Source organism: Pongo pygmaeus, chromosome 16, assembly GCF_028885625.2.
Source record: "Pongo pygmaeus isolate AG05252 chromosome 16, NHGRI_mPonPyg2-v2.0_pri, whole genome shotgun sequence".
NCBI classification, from domain to species: domain Eukaryota; kingdom Metazoa; phylum Chordata; class Mammalia; order Primates; family Hominidae; genus Pongo; species Pongo pygmaeus.
Genome location: NC_072389.2, coordinates 35453110 through 35475312, shown reverse-complemented (window position 1 = coordinate 35475312; position 22203 = coordinate 35453110). Strand labels below are relative to the sequence as shown.

General features: G+C 49.5%; 1 protein-coding gene across 5 annotated transcripts in view; it reads left to right on the top strand.

Moving 5' to 3' along the window:
- Positions 1-20822, top strand: part of OTUD7A (OTU deubiquitinase 7A) — a 402045-nt gene extending 381223 nt beyond the window's left edge. For 3 of the 5 annotated variants that reach the window (XM_054450328.2, XM_054450331.2, XM_054450329.2), the window contains 3 exons: positions 8627-8741; positions 8914-8998; positions 11463-20822. In XM_054450328.2, coding sequence (XP_054306303.2) covers positions 8627-8741; positions 8914-8998; positions 11463-12908 — 1646 coding nt within the window. In that variant the 3' untranslated portion in view covers positions 12909-20822. The remainder of the gene's footprint in view (positions 1-8626; positions 8742-8913; positions 8999-11462) is intronic. The other 2 variants (XM_063652530.1, XM_054450330.2) reach the window with 1 other exon arrangement.
- The last annotated feature ends 1381 nt before the right edge of the window (positions 20823-22203 follow it).

Below are 22203 nucleotides of genomic sequence, written 5' to 3'. Positions count from 1 at the left end.
ATACCAATCAAATTGGTCTATTTGTGTACCTATCTGAATAAAATAATGGAGGAAGTATGTAATGCCTATTATGAGACATTACAGTAAGAATCAGCTTAGTTCATGCTGGCAAGAAAGTTTTTTTTTTTCAAACTTTTTTGTTGTTGTTGTTGTTGTTGAGATGGGGTCTCATTCTGTCACCGAGGCTGGAGTACAGTGCCATGATCTCAGCTCACTGCAACCTCCACCTCCCAGGCTCAACAGATCCTCACATCTCAGCCTCCTGAGTAGGCGGGACTACAGGTGCATGCCACCAGCCCAGCTAACTTTTTGTATCTTTGGTACAGACGGTGTTTCTCTTTGTTGCCCGGGCTGGTCTCAAACTCCTGAGCTCAAGTGATCTGTCCACCTCAGCCTCCCAAAGTGCTGGGATTACAGGCGTGAGCCACTACGACCGGCCCGCAAGAAGGTTTTAGAAACCAGAAGTGCCCCCAAACTGAATTACCTTTGTAATTAGTCTCCCTTCTCTTGGCTACTTTCTAAGTTAACCAGTTGCCACTGAAAGATAGGGTCTACCCTTGTAGTGTGTGGCCAGTCTCACTGGGCCATATTTCTTTGCCACTCCTCTCAGGAGCCCCACAGCACAGAACCCTGAAGAACCTTTGTCTGCAAAGGCCCCTGGCTAAGGGGTGAGAGGCCGAGGAGCTGGGGTTGGGGGCATCCAGACTTTTAGCTGAGACCTCTGTTTCTCAAGTCTGTCATCTTTGATATTGTTGACCTACGGATCACAAAGCACCATGAGGTGGCCAGGAGCTGTGGAAGGGACTTCATGGCTATGGAGCTCTGTCCTCAGCTTATAGAGTGGGCACATGCCCAGAGAGCTGAGTCATGCTGATTAAAAGCACGAGGTGTGTTTATCCACAATACATCTGCTGATGGGTTCATGCCCTACCCCAATGACCATCAGCTCAGGGGCCCAAAGCACTGTTCCAAAGGGATGCCAGCCACAGTTAACTCCGTGGAAAGAACTGGCTGAGGGTTTTTCAGTCATGCCTGAAGGCCTGGAGAGAAGAGAAAGCAGGAGTGCACCCAGATGCCAGCCTCCCCCCAGGAGCCCTGCCTGTCCCCTCCTGAGCTACAAAGTAGGCACAGACACCTGGATCCCCCACCAGACCTCCCCAAGACATCCATGCCCACAGGAAGCACATACCAGCCACCATCGCCCCTGATTCCCAAATGAGGGCCCCAGCCATCTCTGTGTGATGTGCAGGTTCCTCCATCTGGTCACTCCAGGCTCCTGAGGACTCCACGCTCCCATGCATGGTACTGGAGTGAGAACATGTGCTCCAACAAAACCCCTTCTGAGAGGGGCTGGGAGGCAGCAACACCAGCCACCTGTCCTACCTGCAGGACAGGAGCAGCCAGCACTCACTGCCCTGGATGTGGGGAGCGAGTTTTTGGTGGGCCAGGGTGACATCCTGGTTCTGCTCTCTGAGGAGACCCCAGTTGTCATTGTCCCACAGGGCCACATCTGATGTGTGTACAGAGTGCACCCTCTGGGGCTGAGAGCTTCACCACCCACTTTTGGCATAAGCTCAGGAGCCCAGAAATTGTCTTAGATGCTGAATGCTCTCTCAGCCTGAGAGTTTTTTCAGCAGTACAGTTTCCTTAATTCTGATCAGCACTTTTTCCAGTTTTGTCTTAGTCAATTCAGGCTGCTGCCACAGAATACCATAGACTGTGTGGCTTATAAACAATAGAAATTTATTTCTGATAGTTCTGGAAGCTGGGAATACAAGATCCAGGAGCCAGCAGATTTGGTGTCTGGTAAGGATGTCCTCCTCCTGGTCTACACACAGCTGCTGTTTACTGTGTCCTCACATGGCCAAGAGAGAGAAAGAAGAGCGCTCTCGTGCCTGTTGTTATAAAGGCACTAATCCCATTCTCAAGGACTCCGCCCTCATGCCTTAATCACCTCCCAAAGACCACACTTCTGATACTCTTACATGGAGACTAAGCTTTAACAGTGAATTTTGGAGGAACACAAATATTCAGTCAATAGCAAGCTTAGTCTATAGACCAATGACCAATCCAAATATCTTATCTACATATAAACTTTAGGCCAGAGAATGTATGTCTGCCACCATTGGCCCTGATGCCCCAGCCTAGGGGCCCGATCCTCAGGGGCTGGCCTTGGCCTCACATACAGGCCATCATTACTTCCCTCTTCCCTCTTTGCTTTGAGTTTAATTTGCTACCCCTTTTCTAGTTTCTTAAGGCTGAAATTTTGATTACTAATTTGAGGCTTGTTTTCTCATCTAATATAAGCATTTTAATGCTATACGTTTTCCCGTAAGTACTGCTGTAACTACACCATACAAATTTTGATGTGCTATATTTACATTTTCATTCTGTTCAAACTATTTGTTAATTTCCCATGAGACTTCCTCTGACTTATGGATTATTTAGAAACAGGTTGTTTGAGTTTCAAGTTTTGGGGGATTGTTCAAATATTCATTACTGGTTTATAGTTTCAGTTATGACATGACACAAACATCATGATTTCTGTTCTTTTTAATGCACTCAGACTGGCTAAGAATATGTTCTGTGTTGGTGAATATTCCATATGTATTTGAAAATAATATATACTCTGCTCTTGTTGGGTTCTAGAAATGTCAATTACCTCAAATTCTCTGAGAGTGCAGCTCAGTTCTTCTATATCCTTACTGGTTTCTGCCTACTTGCTCTGTCAATTACTGAGCAAAAAGTAGCAAAGTCTGCAGCTGTAATACATTTGTTTATTTCTCTCATTTTTGTTAGTATTTGCTTCATGTACTTTGAAGCTATGTTGTTAGGAGCATGCATACACATAGGATAATTATGTCTTCTTGGAAAATTGACCCCTTTATCATTATGTAATGTTCCTCTTTTTCTTTGGTAACAGTCCATGTTCTGGAGCCTACTTTGACATAAATATGGCTACTCTAGCTCTCTTTCCATTAGTGAATATCTTTTAACTTCCATATGTCTTTATATTTAAAATGGGATTCTTTTTCTTTTTTTTTTTTTTTCTACAACCTCAACCTCTCAGGTTCAAGCAATTCTCCTGCCTCAGCCTCCCAAGTAGCTAGGATTACAGGCACACACTATCATGCCCAGCTAATTTTTGTATTTTTAGTAGAGACAAGGTTTCATCATGTTGGCCAGGCTAGTCTCGAACTCCTGACCTCAAGTGATCCACCCATCTCAGCCTCCCAGAGTGCTGGGCATGAGCCACAGTGCCTGGCCCTTACAATGAGATTCTTGTAGACAGCATATATGTGGATTTTGCTTTTTCATCCAGTCTGACAATTTTATCTTTTAAAAGATATGTTTTGACCATTTTCATTTAATAGTATTAATGATATGTTTGGATTAAAATCCACCATCTTGCTACCTGTTTTCTATGTACTGTATGGGTTCTTTGTTCCTTTTGTTTCTCTTTTGCTATCTTATCTTGGGTTAATTGAGCTTTTTAATGGTTCCATTTTACTTCCACTATGGACCTGTTATACCCCTATTTTTAATTGTTAGTGGTTTCCCTAGGATTTACAATAAACATCTTTAATTAATGAGATTTGTTTTTTTTTTTTTTTGAGACAGAGTCTTACTCTGTCACTCAGGCTGGAGTGCAGCGGCATGATCTTGCAGCCTCTCACTGCAGCCTCCACCTCCTGGGTTCAAGCGATTCTCCTGCCTCTGCCTCCAGAGTAGCTGGATTACAGGCACACAGCACCATGCCCAGCTAATTTTTGTATTTTTAGTAGAGATGGGGTTTCACCATGTTGGCCAGGCTGATCTCGAACTCCTGACCTCAAGTGATCCAACCACCTTGGCCTCCCAAAGTGTTGGAATTACAGGTGTGAGCCACCACACCTGGCCTAATTAATGAGATTCTATTTTAAGTAATATTATTCAACTTCACATTTGTATAAGGATATTACAACAGTGTATTACCAATCCCTCCCTCCCATTCTTTGTTATTATCAGACATTTTATTTTTACATCTGTTATAAATTCATAATGCACTACTGCCCTTTGCTTTAGACAGTTATCTGTTAGAGCAATTAAAAAGAAGAAAAAAATGAATTTTTCACATCCATTTATTCCATTTCCATCACTCTTAATTGTGTAAATACAAGTTTCTACTGGTACCATATTTCTTGCACTTTAACATCTCCTGTAGTTCAGGTCTGCAGGCAATGAATTTGCTCACTTTTGTTTGAAAAACTCTTTATGTCTTCTTCATGTTTCAGAGATATTTTGGCTGGGTACAGAATTCTAGATTAACAGTTTTTTTTTTCTTTCAGCACTTTAAAAATGTCACTCCATTATCTTCTGGCTTACCTGTTTTACCATGAAAAGTCTGCTGTAATTTTTATCTTTGTTTCTCTCTGTATAGTGTATCCTCTTTTTTCTCAGGCTGCCGTCAAGACTTTCTTTTTGTCTTTGGGTTTCAGAAGTGTTAAGATGCTATTATAGGAATATTTGTGGTGTTGTTATTTTTCCTACTTGATGTTCTCTTAGTTTCTTAGATCTGTGTTATGGTTGTCATTAATTTTGAAAAATTCTTAGCCATTATTTCTTTAAAATTTTATTTTGCATTGTTCTTTCTCTCTTGTGAGATTTCATTTACACAGAACTTAAGGTGCTGATATTGTCACACAGCTCTTAGATGCTGTGTTCAGTTTCCCACCTCCTTTTTTTCTGTTTCAGTTTGTGTAATTTCTAGTAACCTATCTTGAGGTTTACAGATTCTTTGCTCAGCTATATCAAGTCAACTGACCAGCCCCTCAAAATCATTCTTCACCTCTATTATTGTGTTTTTCATTTCTAGCATTTTCATTTCTTTCTCATAGATTTGTTCTGTATGCTGAAATTAACCATCAAATCTTGCATGGTATCCGGCTTTTCTATTAGTCCTTAACTTATTGATCAGTTATTTTTAATTCCTTGTCTGATAGTTTCAACACCTGTGTCATATCTGAATCTTGTTCTATCAACTGCTTTGTCTTTTATCAATGTGTTGGTTTTTTTTTTTTTTATCTTTTCTTTCGCCTCATAGGTTTTTTGTTGTTGTTGCTGAAAGCCAGGCATCTTGAGTAGGACAGTAAAGACTGCAGTAAATCACTTTTATTCCTGGAAAGAAGCATGCCTTTCCTTTTGCTAGGTTTTTAGAGTCTGGGTTTGGACCAGTCTAGTTATGATAGCCCAGGAAGGTCAACCCCATCCCCAGATCCAGGGATACAGTGCCTGCCTAAGACAGATGCTTAATCAGAGTAACAGATCATGACCCTTGGTGCACCCAGTGTTTGTTGCCCTACACTCTGCAGTTTAAGCTTTTGTTCCTTGGTAGAGGTAGGATGGAAATATCTATGGAGACACTCTCTTAGAATTCCTGCCAATCTTTTTTGGGAGAACCAGGTAGGTCCTATGGAGAGGAGCCTGCAAGTGCATGTGAATTTCCTTTATATCTTCAGCCCCCAGGGTTCCATATTATTTCACTAGCTGATACTGTTCCTTTACCAATTTAACCATTTTAGCTGAATGATTCTTACTGGGGTCCAGCTGAATTAGCCCTTCTTAAGCTCATGTCTGTCTCTCCTTGGAGGCACCTGTCTTTCCTTAGATATTGGATAAGTCGGCTTCCCTGTGCCTTCAGCTGTCTGGTGGGTTAAAGATAAGTTGTGAATTTGCAGTTTGACTGGCATGTTTTCATGGTGGAACAATGCTCTTCCAGCTTTTCACATCGGAGACAAAAACCAGAAATCTTGATTTTTTTAGAAAATAAGTACTCAGAATATATTCAGGCTAGCATGAGATGATGCCTATATGTTTCCAGGCTAAAAGACATACAAGAGGCCTTTCAAAAACAAAAACAAAAACAAAACACCTTTCCGGCCTTTCTAGGCTCATTTTGAAAAGCAGTTGCTGTTCTAGACATTTACCACCAGAGGGCAAGCCGCTGCATGGCTGCTCCTCACTGGTAAAGCCAGGTTTCCATTAGGGAAATGTCAGGGTGTACAGTTGAGAAGCAGAGGCATTCCGAGCAGCCGCTGCTCACGAGGAGGACCTGTTTTTGTGGCCTCCTGGCCGGAACTGTCCCTGGGCTTTGCAGCCCCAGCCCTCACCACAGGCCGCAGTTGACCCTCTGCAGAGAAGCCTTCCTTTTAGCCCCTCGGTGTCTTCAGTTGTGAGCAGGCATGTCCCTAGAACACTCTCAGTACCTGGCCCTTCACCCCAGCCAGATCTAGGCCGCAAGGCTGCCGGACCCTTATAGGTGGACAGGCACTAGCCCCTTCAGGGGTATTCCCACTGTGCACTGGAGCCCTGGGCAGCCCAGGGAGTCCATTCCAGCCCTGCTGTTGAGGGGAGGAGTCCCCAGGAACCCCATGATAGGGAAGTGAGGGTGACTGTCTGGGGTGCCGTCTTAGCTTAGGTGGTTTATCTGAAACAAACAAACCAAAATCACAGTGGCTTAACACAGTGGAAGTCTAAAAGGAGTGTTCTCAATTGTCAGGCAGCTCTTCAGTGGAGATCTGCTGTCTTCTGCAGGCACCATGGAAGGGGAGTGGGGAGAGGCACCCCCATGCCTGAGCACATCACCCAGCACTTCCCACGTTGCTTCTGCCCACAGACCATGGATGCCGCTAGGTGCCTGTTCCCCCTAAATCCTGGGGGCGGGGTGGCTAAGACATGGAGTGGTGGCCGGGCTGATGCTCTCCAATGGCAATTCTATCCTGGGAAGCGGGTGGACAGCCAGACCCAAAATGTCCAAGTTGCACCCACAGGAACTGCTTCTAACAGATCATTCTTGTTCTAGAACAATATTTCCTGAATTTGCTTGATTTTAAAAGCCACAGGAGATGCTTATTTAAAGTGTCGCTTTTTGAGGCCCTTTCCTGGATACTTTGGTTTGGCCCATCCATTCATGGGGGCTTGGAACTCCCAGGAGCTGCACTGCTCCATTCTGGGAAACATTATGGATGGGGAGAGCCTGTGCCACCCCCTGCCCCATGAGTAAGAAGCGAAGCTAACCCCTTCTCTGTTTGTGTAGTGACTCATAGAACTATGGGACAGGCTGCTGGGCACCACCCAAGGGAGACCTGTCCCTGAGCCAGCCCTGCAGCCCTCCCTGGGTGTGTCTGCCCTGCAGCTCAGACCTGGGAAGGGTGGCCACGTCAAGGCAGAACCCAGCAGGCTGCAGCAAAGCCAGGCCAAGCCACCCCTGACCTCTCAAATCAGAGCACTGCACTTTCCAATCCCAAGGCAGATTAATGAAAAGCCCGGAGCTGGTCATTGGTCAGCAAAGCTGCATTTCCCTTATTGGCAGCTTGGGGAAGCTGGAGAAGAGGTGCGGGGGTGGAGAGGGGAATTACTTGTGCCCACTTTTCCTCTTAAGCAACACTGGAGGGCAGCATTGAGTCAGTTTTTCCAATTTCTTAGCAAATCAACTATTGGTGTTGTCTTCGATTTGATCTATTTCCTTGCCTTTTTGTTCTTGCCATGGCACCCTTGCCATGAACCATGGGCACCAGCAAAGAGGCAAAGCAGCTGGTCCAAGGTGGCTGTGCTTCTCTGCTGTGTATGACTCCCAGGAGTGGGGCCTGCAGGGGAGCTAAGTGGAGCCCATGGAGGAGGCTGCTGCTTGCTCCGAGGAAAGACTGGGGGAGACCATCTCCCACTTCCTCCTGCCCTTGTCCCTGACAATGCCCTTGGGAGGAGTCAACCGTGTCACTAGGTACTCCTCTCATCAGGTCCCCCGGCAGCTCAGAAGCTCCTAGAAGATCCCAAACCTGTAGATACCCCCTCCACCCTAGCCCTTCTGGAGTGAGCCAGGATTTCCCACGGGTGGTGAGTTTCACCACAGAAGTTTTGTGATGAGTCAATCCCTCCAAGAAATGACCAGCCAGTGGCTCATCACTGCAATCTCCACCTACATGTGACCTCCTCAAAAGGACCCCCTGACCCCACCCGAGAAAGGCTTCACCATCACTACCTTCTGCCTGGTGTTTACCCTTCCAGGGCTCATCACCACCTGACATTATGAGGTGTTTGTTAACCTGCTTATCTGTCCCCAGCACAGGTGAGCTTCCCACGGGCAGGGGCGGGTAGGTCCACGGGTCCCAGACACTGATACAGACTTGTGACACAAAATTACAAACCAGTAGAGGACAGCAACACCCTTGCTCACCTGACTTGCACATTCGGCCCTTCTCTGGGCTGAGACAGGAGAGCTGGGCCCTAGGCCCACCTGCAAGGTAGCCTCCCAAAGTGTGCCTAACCTGCCTAGATCCTTCCTAGAAATAGCAGAAGCAGCAATAGCTTTTTTCCCATTCTGATGCCCAGTGGAGTATCTGCCATTGGACAGACCCAAAGAGACCCAGGGTCCAGGTGACGCTTCCAACTGCTCTCCACTGTCCGCAATAAATATGAAATTTTAAAAACTAGCAATAGTGGTTTTGGTCTTCATGCTCCTGCTGGCACAGATCTGTGTAGATGTCCACTCAGTGCATTTGTCACCCGGACACCTGACTTGGGAATTTCCTTGCCATCCTTCCTGGGGACTGCCAGGGCTCCAAGCACGGCTCTGTCTCTTCTGTTCCAGCCGTGATCCCCCTGACGGATTCTGAGCACAAGCTGCTGCCTCTGCACTTTGCAGTGGACCCTGGCAAGGACTGGGAGTGGGGGAAAGACGACAACGATAACGCCCGGCTGGCCCAGTAAGACCCTACTCTGTCCCTTCCCCCAGCGCCCACAGGGAGGGCTACAGCTGGGGCATCCTGGGGAGGGGCTGTACCCCCCTGCTTCTCCTGGGACAGCTGGCATGCAGGTGGACTGGGTGCTACAAGGGCCAGCTCAGACCATTTCAATAGGATATTCTTCTCCTGCCAGCCTTATCCTGTCGCTAGAAGCCAAGCTGAACCTTCTGCACAGCTACATGAACGTGACGTGGATCCGGATCCCCTCCGAGACACGGGTGAGCCTGGCTGTGCTGGGACCAGACCTGGCAGCAGGGTCCAGGCTGCTCAGCTCCAGTCTGACCAGGGTGCATCCTCCCAAATGCTCCCACACTCTTGCCTGCCCCTGCCCGGCCGCCCACCCCAGCCATACCCACAGCCCAGTAGCTCCCCCACCTCCTTTGACCTAGCCATCCCAGCTGCATGCAGCTGGGGCCACCCTGGCTATGGTTTGAAGTGGCTCTGGCTGGACCCAGTGGGTGTGTACATGTAGGCATGTGTGCATGCAAGCATGCACTCTTGTAAAGGGATTTTTGTCCCCCTATTTTCTGCAGAAGGAATAAACACGCCCACTCAGAAAACAAGCCACAGGCAAGTCACAACACAAAACTATCTGCTAAGATCAGAACACAATGTGCTGCCGTAGAGCGGAATTAATTATAAACTGTGTGGGTCCTCAAAAAAAGCCAGGGAACTGAGAGCGTGATTCCTCGGCGCCCCCTTCCTCCCCTCCCAGAGGCAGCACACTGGTGGGTGGAGCTGGCAGGAAGGTGAGGAGAGGGGCCTACACCCCATGAGGCTGCCTGCCTCCAGAGGGTCAGGGCTGCCCCCGCTTGCAAACGCTGAGGGATTCATTTTAAGCATCTGACTGATAGATGTTTTTTGAAATCTCAGTAGTGAACTGCCAGGGAAAAGGATTTGTAAAATACAGCCTGCAAGTAATTGGTCCTCTCCAGACATTTACTTAGTCTTAAAGTGGGGCTCACAAGGAATTAGTAAAGGAGTGGCATGAGTCAAGGAGTCAGGCGGTGGCCAGCACTGCTCAGTGCTCTCAGACTCCAGCCTCTGCCTGTACGTCATCTCCCAGGGCTCCATGAGGCGGAGACTGATACCCCATTTTACTGATGGCATAAGTGACAGTCGGTGGCAGTTTGAGTCCTGCCTCTCAAAGGCCTGGAGCACTCCCGTAGTGCTGTGGCTGTTCTTCAGCACCCACATGGGGAGTGAGGGCAGCGGCTCGGGATGTAGAATCAGGAGGCTCTCGGGCTGAGCATAGCTCTGCTGCAATTGCCGGGCCTCGGTGCCTTCATGTGAGATGCAGGGCTCTCAGCAGACAACTGTGGGAAGGGTTCTTCCAGCCGGGGACTCCTGAGCCCGCTCTCAGTGCACTCCTGCTAGCACCAGGCGCACCTCCCTTCCTGGCCCAGCCCGAGTGTCCACACTTTAGTGTCTCACACATCATCTGAGAAACTTCACACCTTCCTATCCCAGGTGGGAAGCGGAAAGGAATTTCAGAGTGGGAGGTGGTGAGGGTCAGTTCTGCCTTTTGCTTCAGGGTGACCTGGTCACAGGAGAGTCACCGACTCTTGGACTTGCTTGAAGGGTTTGGGGGGGGACAAAAATTAAGTGGGGGAGCAATGGGCCTTCTCCCAGGCTCATCCCCTGGAGGCCAGGGAAGCCTGTTCAGGTATGAGCACCAGTTCCTGCAGCACCCAGCGGCCAGCATGATAGGCCCTGCCTCTCGTCCAATGACACTCGGTCAGAATTCTCTCCTCACCCAGGGAGGTCCCTACAGAGAAGTAGCAGGTGCTGCCTGCCTCTCTGCTCTCCCACCTCTTTTCTTAGGTTCCCCCCACCCCAGATATGGTCGTGCCCCCCTCAGACTGGTTGACCTCATCAGTGAGTCTCATCCAAGGCGTGCTCCCCAGCGTCACCCCAACCCACCCCACCCAGGGGGCCTTTTCTGGGAATGGGAACATCTTTTTTGCTGAGCGCAGGCCTATTTCAGAATCCTCCTCAATTTAGCATTCCACCTTGCCAAACTGAGTGAGAAAGGAACTCCTGAAGCGATTTGGCATCCCTAAATCAAGGGGGTGTTTGATCCAAGATCCGATGAATGAGGTTGAGTGCAAGGTTTCTGTCCCATGCCTGGCGTGAGGTGAGACATCTTTTCAGGGGAGACACTTTTGTGCAGGCCCAGTGTCCTCCGCACTTGAAGGCCTCCATCCTTACAGAGGCCAGCCTGGGACCTGTGTCTGGTCAAGCAGACGGCCTCGCCAGTGGGGGAAGGCCAGAGTCTGAACCTGACCATTCTAGATTGTGACAAGGCTCTGGGGACCAAGACCAAGTGGGGTATCTGCACCCTGCTGCAATCCCCCACTCAGGGTTCCAGGGTACCAAGTACCTGAGGTCCCCCAGAGAGAAAGAATGAGTACACCCCAGCTTCCCTGGCCAGAAGACACACAGATAAGAGGTCCCTACATCCTTTTACTACTGCAGCGGATCAGAGCCCACTCCTATCCGCTCCTTTCTTTCAGCACCGCCCATCTGGGTGTCATAGTCACCAGAGCGACAGTGGGGACTGGGACAGTGAAGGTCGAGGGCCCTAGCCTCGGCAACACAGGGGCAAGGTGTGTCTTCCTCGCCGGCGCGTGGACAGCTCTTCTCTAACCACCTTCGCTCCGGCCCTCCCTCTCCACACAGGCGCCCCTGGCACAGCCGGAGTCTCCCACAGCCTCGGCAGGGGAGGACGTGCAGTCCCTAGCCGACTCGCTGGACTCGGACCGCGATTCGGTGTGCAGCAATTCTAACAGCAATAACGGCAAGAACGGCAAGGACAAGGAGAAGGAGAAGCAGCGCAAGGAGAAGGACAAGACGCGCGCCGACTCTGTGGCCAACAAGCTGGGCAGCTTCAGCAAGACGCTGGGCATCAAGCTGAAGAAAAACATGGGTGGCCTCGGCGGCCTGGTGCACGGCAAGATGGGCCGCGCCAACTCCGCCAACGGCAAGAACGGGGACTCGGCCGAGCGGGGCAAGGAGAAGAAGGCCAAGTCGCGCAAGGGCAGCAAGGAGGAGTCGGGTGCGTCGGCCAGCACGTCGCCGTCGGAGAAGACCACGCCGTCGCCCACGGACAAGGCAGCGGGCGCGTCGCCGGCGGAGAAGGGCGGTGGGCCGCGGGGCGACGCCTGGAAGTACAGCACGGACGTGAAGCTGAGCCTCAACATCCTGCGCGCCGCCATGCAGGGGGAGCGCAAGTTCATCTTCGCCGGCCTGCTGCTCACCAGCCACCGGCACCAGTTCCACGAGGAGATGATCGGCTACTACCTGACAAGCGCGCAGGAGCGCTTCAGCGCCGAGCAAGAGCAGCGGCGCCGCGACGCCGCCACCGCGGCCGCCGCCGCCGCCGCCGCCGCCGCCGCGGCCGCAGCCGCCTCCACGGCCAAGCGGCCGCCGCGCAGACCGGAGACGGAGGGCGCGCCGGTCCCGGAGCGCGCCTCTCCGGGCCCGCCCACGCAGTTGGTGCTCAAGCTCAAGGAGCGGCCGAGCCCCGGGCCTGCAGCAGGGCGTGCGGCGCGGGCGGCGGCGGGCGGCACGGCCTCCCCGGGGGGAGGCGCGCGGCGTGGGGGCGCCAGCGGACCAGTCCCTGGCCGCAGCCCCCCGGCACCAGCGCGCCAGAGCGTCATCCACGTGCAGGCGTCGGGCGCGCGGGACGAGGCGTGCGCGCCGGCCGTGGGGGCGCTGCGGCCGTGCGCCACGTACCCGCAGCAGAACCGCTCGCTGTCGTCGCAGAGCTACAGCCCGGCGCGCGCCGCCGCCCTGCGCACGGTCAACACGGTCGAGTCGCTGGCGCGCGCGGTGCCCGGGGCCCTACCGGGCGCGGCGGGGGCGGCGGGGGCGGCCGAGCACAAGTCGCAGACCTACACCAACGGCTTCGGCGCCGCGCGCGACGGCCTGGAGTTCGCCGACGCCGACGCGCCTACCGCGCGCTCGAACGGTGAGTGCGGCCGTGGCGGCCCGGGGCCGGTGCAGCGGCGCTGCCAGCGCGAGAACTGTGCGTTCTACGGGCGCGCCGAGACCGAGCACTACTGCTCCTACTGCTACCGCGAGGAGCTGAGGCGGCGGCGCGAGGCGCGCGGGGCCCGGCCCTGAGCGGCGCGGCGCGGGCGGCGAGGTTCTACCTTCGAGGATTTCTTTTCCATTGTGTCGGTGTCTTTTTTACATGCCCTGGTCCACCGGAAGGCCGGCGCCTCCTCTGTCAGTGCCGTGTACGTGTTTGGTCAAACGTTCCTAATGGTGCCTGAACCTACACTGACGCCACTCAGGTAGTAGACGGATAGGAAACAAGTCATACTGTTGGAAGTGGGTGTGCTAGCCTAGCATCTGCCTCGTACCTGTGGAAACTCAATAGCCATTGCAAGAGTATTTTTGTTCCTTAATAAGAGAAATAAAGAAATTCGCAGCCCTTTGTTTTTAGAAGGGAGTGTTTTACATGCTTTTTTTGCTTTTTTTTTTTTTTTTTTTTCTCGTAACCTAGCGATGACCTCTTCCAGGTAGCGGTCCTCTGTGCGCGGTTGGTAGTACCCAGGGCTTAGAGCGAGCGCGCACCCGGAGCTGCGGTGGAGGCTCTTCTGCGGGCTCTACCTGCCTCCCGTCCCGGGGTCTGGGAGAAGGCCGGTACCTGGCTGCCAGCTGACGCCCTGGTGGTCACTGTGGCCCTTTAGAAACACACAGCTCCATTTCATAAGCAAAACCTCCTCCCCCCAGCCCCGGCTCAAGCACCATTCACACTGCCATCCAAGCCGCGGGCGGCCGTGGAAAGGGCACTGGACCACCCGTGTCGCGGGCGCGGTGAGGTACAGCGATGGCTCCCAGTGCCGGGCAGCTCAGGTGACAGGAGCTTTCCAAAGACACCTAGGGTCCAAAAAGCAGGGTTCCCATCTCACAATTTGGATTTGCTCATAGAGGAGCAGATAGGACAGCCTGCTCACATTTCTCCTTTGAAGGCACTTCCACGGTGGACTGTCGCTGGCGGGCCCCTGGGCGGTGACCATCGGTGCCCCAGGAGACAGCGAGGAATTGACCGTTTGGTCACTGTGTAAGCCCCCACTAGGCTGCTGCTCTTTCCAAAGGGAAGGGGCTGGGGGAACCAGAAAGGAAGCCCACCCCCACACCTGCATCTGTCTGGGTTCAGCCAGGTAAAGGGACTCACTGTGATCGTGGCCCCTCCACGGGGCAGGACGACCCTGCCTCCGTCTCGTGACACAATGAGGGAGCAGCCCGATCCCTGAGCGGTCTCTTTTTTGGTGCCTCCTACATTTCTTGAGGAAAAAAAATGTGTCCTTAGCTACCCTGTTTTGAGCAGCAATATGCAGCCTCTTCCTTCCAAGATTACCTCCGGAGAACACCGTTCTTGGCCAAGGACACTGAGGAGCTAAATCTGCCTCACTAAGGAACGAGCTTGTTTCCAAGAAATGACGATAAGATGGGTAAAATCCTCACTAACAAAAGAATACTATAAAACCTGTGAGAGCCTTAGAATAGCTTCTAATAATCCTAGAACAGGAGAAAGCGCCTGGCTTTGCTGTGAGTGTATCCTCAGAAAAAGCAGGAGGTCGACCATCTCTTCACTGGAGCCAGCTTCTCCTCTAGAAACGATGCTTTTTTTCCCTAACTAAAGAGCAGCAAAAACAAAAAAAAGGGGGGGGGGAGGGGATTTTTTTTTACTTGTTTGAGAAATTATAATAAAATAATTGAGTATCTCCTGTGAGTAATGCCTTTTTGTTTTTAATTATTCCACAGCAGGTGGAGTTTTCAGTAATTTGTTCAAGTTTTGCGTAAGTGGTTCCTTAAATCAAAAATTATTTATTAAATAGGATCTTTAAGAAGTTTTTTGAAAGTTTTACTTTTCCTGCTGAACAATATTTTCAATGTGTGGTAATTACTGTACTAACATCTATGTCCCTAATATTATTGGGGTTTCTTTTATTACTCAGAAAACAAAAGTGGTTTTTTAAAAATGTCATGGAGCGGGTCTGTGGCAGCTTTCTGGACTGATTCTTCGTGTCACGCTGAGCAGCTGCTTAGGCATCCAAAGCTGTGGGGTCACAGAAAGTGTTGCTTCAGGTGTGGATGCCGGCCACTCCTCATGCTTCTCACTCTTAAAAGATTGAGACACCCAACCTTAAAAATGCTTCAATAATCCATTCAGAAACGAAGCTCATATGCACAGGATGTCAAGGGAGCATAAAGTCAGTTCTTGTTTTTTTCATTTCTTAATGTAAAAACAGCCAACCAGAAATTTCTAAAACTGGCTATGCAAATTCAGATCTTTTCTTTCTCACGCTATCTGCCAGGTTTGTTTAATTAAAAAAAAAAGAGAGAGAGAGAATAAAAACAGTCCATTGTAATAGAGGAAAACCTTCCAAACCAGGCAGACTATGTAATTCTCAAAACACCAGGACCTATTCTACCCTTGCATTTCTAAGTTATCTCCACCCATCACCATCTGATGACAGATGTGCCCTAAATAAGAGCCTGAGATAAAGCCACTGGCTGCATCCTGCGCCCCAGCTTCTCAGTGTGGTAATGAGGCGCCAGACGCCTGTAGACACCTGCTCCAGGCTGATACATTGCCACTCAGTCCACATGACTTAGGAATAGCCATTTCCTTTTGTGAGAGATCTGGATCCATCCTTCCTCTAAACAGTATTAAAAATGCAAAGGGGAGAGAGCCGATGGTCATATTAAATGTGCTAGTCCCATGCACCAACAGCATGCTCCTTGAGAAGAGGTGTTTAGACCTCGTCCCTGGCCAGAGACCAACTTCAGCTGGCTGGCCAGGAACTGTTAAAAACTGTGTTGACTGCATGTGGGCCAAGGGCTTCCCTCATGTTCCATGGCATGAGGGCCCTCTGTGGAGCAGGGAGAAAGGGAAGAAGGTGAGTCCCACCGGGGTGCATGGCCCTGCTGCCCTAGCTGACCCTGCCTGAGAGCAGCCTTCCCCACCTGATCTGGCCACACTCCCTTTCTAGGAAGGACAGGTGTCTCCAAGGGACTGCAGGTTTCCAGAGGACCCCAGATACTTCTAAACCCCTGCGAAGGTTATTTCAGAAATTTACTTTACATTTCCTGCACATTTGTTATCTGGGTAAATGATTTTTTTAAATATATTGTTAAGGGAAGATGTTTTTCAGTGTATTCTGTTTGTAGATTTTATGCTGTGTTACGTTGAAATTTTACAAGCCAAGTTTAAACTGTACTATAAAAATTATTTTTGTATTATTTTCAGAACATGCCACAGAGCAATATTTTGCACCCTTTATTGTCACAGGGTTGTCCCTTGGAAGGGTAACTGGAGGTGGGAACGAGCTCCACTGTGGGCTCCCGGGGGTTAAACGCTTTTTGCTGCTTTTTCAGATACCTTCTGAAAGTGGGAATGTATCAATGTCTTTTTTTATTGAAAGCTTGATTTCCTTTTTTCTGTTCATGGATTTTGGTACTGCACCTTTCCTCTTAAATGAATACTTCGTATTCACTAAATTACTGTGGACTTTTTCTTACCTATTACCACCCAGTGGCATTTGAATCTATTACTTTACAAATCGAATGTTTTCCCAAATGATTTAATTTACTACTTCTCGTAGCTTACTGTCAAGAACTGGGGGGCTGAAGATAAAAGGACTCTCCATGCCCCCCAGGTGCACACCTCAGGGTGTGGACATCCTCCATGCAGCGCCCGCCCTGTCTCTGGGGAGAGGTCATGGGTCCATCGCCCACTCCCACCCCCCACCCCCAACTTAGTGTCCACAAACTTATTTTGCAAACTATTCTACTTTGCAAAAATAAACTTAACAAAATATACTTCCCATTAGTTAAGATAAAAGGGCTGTACTTATCAGTGGTGGGAAATTTGTACAAGAAAAAACAGACTTTTCCAAATCCATGTGTGTAAGTTCCATTCCATGTGAGTCTTTTATTTATTAAGAGACCTGGAGTAAAAGCTGAAGGCATCTACTGTATGTTTGGGGCTCCTTTCTTTACGGACATGATTCTTTTTCTCCTCATCTTGGTGTGGACTTCAAAAATTAAGTACCCCCAGTGTTCTGTCCTTTTTCTTTCTTCAGTGCTTCTAATAAATAAGAAGAAATGTGTTTCTGTGGCTGAGCGAGCCCTGCTGGGCCAGGCAGACCTTACCAGCTCTGGCTTCATCCTCGTTGGGCTGCAGAGGTGGCCCCTGCTCTAGTTGAGTCCGGTTCTGCTGCCAGCTGAGGACAGACACACCGTATGAAGGGCCCAGAGGTGGCTGGCATGCCAGGGAGCAGGTAGCCCCTTCCAAAACGCCTTAAAGTGGTGGCTCTCTAGAGATCTGAGGCACCACCTTCCCATTTACTCCTGACTCTAAAGTCTAGCTGGCCTGTTTTAGTGTGGCTGGCCGGGGCAGTGACCAGCGCTCAGCTTTGTTCTTGTTTAATTCAAGTCCACCCTGTTGCCCGTGTCCTCTCCACAGCTCTGGGTCTGTTGGCCCAGAGTGTATTTCTGCCAGTGCTGCCTCACTGACTCGGGAGTGGGTCCTGGGTAGTTCATGATAGAGAGGCCAGCACACACCATGGGGAGAGCCCCCCACGCTCACCCCAGGAGGCCCTGCGGCACATCCAGGCTGGACCACTCTGCAAGCTTCTGTCACGAAAGACAACTCCGGGCACTGTGCAAATTGGCCTGTTAGCAGTTATGCAGGTCCCTTCTTTGCCAAAAGATCTATTATTCCTCCCCACTGCACCCTCAGCAGAAAAGAGCAAGGGAGATGCCCTGCAGGGACCCCTTGGGAACAACAGTTATGTGCAGTCTGTGCAGTATGAAGAACTTGGCCCCACCAGGCTGAGCTGAAGACACACGTAATTGCAGAATAGCACTGAAGCCATCATCTCCTACCATGCTAGTAATGTTACTGTTTCTATTTATTTTGCCAAATAATTTGTTGAAAATTGCATTGTTGCTATTTTAATCTTGCCAAAAAAGGGGGCCTCACTAATCCTAATTATGTACATACAGAATGATGTACATTGCTTATATCTTTTTATTCCTCCCAAAGAGCATCTCAAGGATATATATACACATAATTTGTTAGTTTAACATAAGACGAAGAGTACCATTTGGTTTTAAGAGTAAATATAGGCTGAATTTATTCAAGACCAAAGCAACCTATTTAATGAGGACAAATTAGTGAAACCAGCTGTTTTAGAATTTATCTACAGACACTGGAGTGCTACTTTAAATGAAGAAACAGCCTCCCATAGCAGAGGAAAAGCCAGGTCCTTACAAAGGCCTCTCCCACCCCAGTACTTCTTCTGCCTGCTGCTCTGCCCTGGGACGTAGGCCTTCCTGCCATTTCTAGTCACAGGCACCCTCCTGCCTCAGGGCCTTTGCACACGCCATTCCTTCTACCTGAACATTCTTCCCCAGAGAGCCACATGGTTCACCCCTCACTACCTGCCAGTCTTTGCTCCAATGTCACCTTTCAACGAGGCCTTCCCTGACTTCTTTATTTAAAAGGACAACACACCCCACCCTCCCTCCCTACCCACCTCTCTGCATCTTCTTGTGCACCTATCACCATCTGAGTGCTGCAGATGTTAATCATTCATCCATTTATTTGATTCTCGCCTCCCCATCTCCCATAGACTGTAAGCTCCACGTGGGCAGGAACTTTTATATGTCTTGCTCATTGCTGTATCCTGGTGCCTACAACAGTGCCTGACACATATTAGGCACTGGATAAATATTTATTGAAAAAAGGAAATGAAATCAGTAAATTGAAAACTATTAAGAGGCCAGAAAATGTCAATTTCAGCTTTCATCAAATCCAGGTTCTATTATTGTGAGAACTTTAGCTGACCCAGTGACCTGGCTCCTATGGGTACAAGATGGTTAGATACACCGGGCAGCAGCGGTGGCTTCTGTTCACAGACAAGTGAATGCCTGCCCTGCCGCTAGCCCCACCTCACAAATATGAGGCTCACTGTTCGCAGGGGAGCATTTTGGAACCAGCTGGGATGAAGACAGTTTTCTACAGGTAGCTCTTGTAGCCAGATGCACAGTAGTGGGTTCCCGTCACTCCATGAGGTCACTGTAGACCTGGACCATTCCAGAGAATCCTTTGTAATCAGTCTTTAGGTGTCTCCCAGTCCTTCCCAGTTCAACACGGGTGGCAGCAGATGGCCCAGCCCAGGGAAAGTCCACCTGACCATTGGAAGGACTCATCCTCCAGCCACCAAAGCAAGGCTGCGGAGGAAGAGGAGCTTGTCGCAAACATTAACCGGCACAGGGCTGGGTAACTGCATTGACAAATTTGGAAGCAGCAGGGCCAGAGAGCCAGGGCCCCTGGGTATCCCCATTGGCCACTGGTGGAGGTGCACTGGAAGGTCAGGGCCTTGACACCACAGAGCCAAGCAACACACACCTCCTTGGGCCCAGGCCCCAGCACGGTGACCCTCCAGTGCTGGCAGGTGGCCTCACCCACAGCAGGGGAGGCATGGGTCCTCTAATGACCTTCCTGCCCCTGCCAGATTGATTTTCACAACTACCTAACCTTGGTGTTTACTTCTAGGTCCTTTGGCCAAATGCGTTTTCTTCTAAGAGTTGTTGGCAAAATACTGTTACAAGCTTCTTATGGGATTTTTGTCCTACTGTGGCCTGGTTAAAGGCTTTGTCCTTCTGTTTAATCCGCTTCCGTGGTTTTGCTGTCATTTCTCTTGATGCCATATTTTCAGGTCCCTCATGGGAGGGGGCATAAGGTCTCCATCGTAACGCCCTCTCTGCAGCTGTCCAGCCAGCAGTGAGTGGGCCCACACATGTGCATTCCTGTGCTTGAATTGCCAAATAAACAGTGTCCCTTTCATTGCTGCCCAAACAGACTGGAGGCCTGCTCCTGCCAGCACTCAGGGAGGGAGTGTGTGCTTCCCAAGAGCCTGCCCCCTTGGCCCATGCAAACTTTCTCCATGGCAGGTGTCCATGAAGGTCTCCCAGGCCCTATGGGTCCAGCTCTTTGCACACATTCTTCCTGCTTGCAGGAATGGGATCCAAACACCTGATATGGAATGATGACTTGGCAGTGGGGAGTGGGGCAGCTTGTCTCCACTAACTTAGGACCAAAACTAGGAAACTCACCATGAGCATGTGTTGGAGATCAGCTGTGGCCTCCAGCCCCCGCACACACAGAGGCAAGCCCCACCTCTGACAGAGCCAGTCACCATTCAGTAGGAGCTTGTCTTCCCTGGGCCCCCAGGTGGGAAAGGCTGGGCTCTTAGTCCTACAAGTAAAGGCGCTGTTAGGAGCAAGGAGCAGGCTCAGCTGGGTCCACAGAGGGACTAAGCTCCTTAGTGACCCGTTACTGCCTCATCTACGGAGTTTGAACTCCATTCACCATCACCTTTGAGAATTTGGCCTTGTTTTAACTAAAGATTGTTGAAGTTAATTATAACAAGGGACCATCCTCACCCTGTATTTGCTTTGTTCCATTAAACGTGCGTTTGGCCTTATGAAGTCAGTGAATGTTCCTCTTTCTTTTTTCTTTTTTGGTTTCTTTGACTGATTTTTGGATGATATATGTTGCTTTATTTCTCCCATTTTCTTTGATTACTATGGACAAAGGAAAACACTGAGGCAAAAGTAGGTCATCAATTACATTACTTTGACCCAGTTGTGCAGAACCCCTTTCTACCTGCAGGTGTTAATTCCAATTCAATGCAAATATCCTTTTCAATCCGGTCCATTCTTGGAGAAGAAACCCATTGTAAGAGCTGTCTTCTGTGGTTGGGATATTACTTTGTAAAGTATTAAAGCACTAAACCAATTTTTGCAATATGTAGTAAATCTTGCTTTCATTTTGGAAAACTTCCAGTAATGACTACTGCACTTTTTATAGAAGAATTGTATTTAATTTCTTTCTTTTATGAAAGATTATTTCAAGTAAAAATAGCTCTGTAATCTGTGTGACATGGCTTCTCCATTTACCTGACACAGAGAGAAGCTTTGATGCCTACTCAATAAAATTAACATGTTTGTAAAGTATTGGTTGGTCCAATTATTTGCCCACTGACTCCTGTGTTCTTGGTAAAATGCCATCTAAGAAAAGCTTTATTGCCAAGAGGAAGAGGACTATATCAGGCATCCATCCATACCAGTTTTGTTTTGTTTTTTTCCCAGCCAGATGAGATGTAAACCCGGTTGTCACCATTTCATTCTCTTTTTTTTGAGACGGAGTCTAGCTCTCTGTCACCCAGGCAGTGGCGTGATCTTGGCTCAATGCAACCTTTGCCTCCCAGGTTCAAGCGATATTCTCCTGCCTCAGCCTCCTGAGTAGCTGGGATTACAAGTGCGTACCATCATGCCCAGCTAATCTTTTTTTTTTTTTTTTTTTTTTTGTATTTTTAGTAGAGATGGGTTTTCACCATGTTGGCCAGGCTGGTCTCAAACTCCTGACCTCAAGTGATCCACCTGCCTCAGCCCCCCAAAATGCTGGGATTACAGGCGCAAGCCAGCACGCCCGGCCAAGTTTCATTCATATAAGAGGAAAATAGTTTCTCTCCTTTCTAAAATGACCATGATACATTCTATCTGGATGGAAGCTGTATTTAGTCTGTTCTCACACTCCTGATAAAGACATACCTGAGACTGGGTAATTTCTAAAGAAAAAGAGGTTTAATGGACTCACAGTTCCACGTGTTTGGGGAGGCCTCCCAATCATGGCAGAATGCAAAAGGCACGTCTTACGTGGCAACAGGCAAGAGAGAATTGACAGCCAAGTGAAAGGGGAAACCCCTTATAAAACCATCAGATCTCATGAGACTTACTACCACGAGAACAGTATGGGGGAAACCGCCTCCATGATTCAATTATCTCCCACCAGGTCCCTCCCACAACACATGGGAATTATGGGAGCTACAATTCAAGATGAGATTTGGGTGGGGGTGCAGCCAAACCATATCAAAAGCTGAATAGGGTTGTCCTTCACATGTCTTCGCCAGAGGTTGCAACCATAAGCAAGAGAATAGCAGCTGGGAGCACAGAGGAGGAGGAGGAGGATTTTGCCGTGAATTTTTATCTGAGTGCTCTTCTATGGAGGAGAGGCGCTGCCTCTGTAAAAGAAAGAAGCCCCCTCAGGAGGCTGTGGGTGGGGTCCAGGCCGCAGGCCTGTCTAAAGAAGGTGTGATGCACCCAGGACTCAGTCCCAACCCACTATGTGCCATGCACTGGGACAGTGATGGAGGAGGTAATGACAGGGCCTCACGCACTGAATAGGCATCATTGGGGGTGGCACATTCTGTGCCTAGTGGAATTCAATCCATGCAACAACCCTGTGAGATAGCAAAATCTCTGTGTTGTAGACAAGAAAAGTAAGGTTTGGCGAGGTAAGTCATAAAGCCAGGATTCCAGCTCAGGTGTGTCT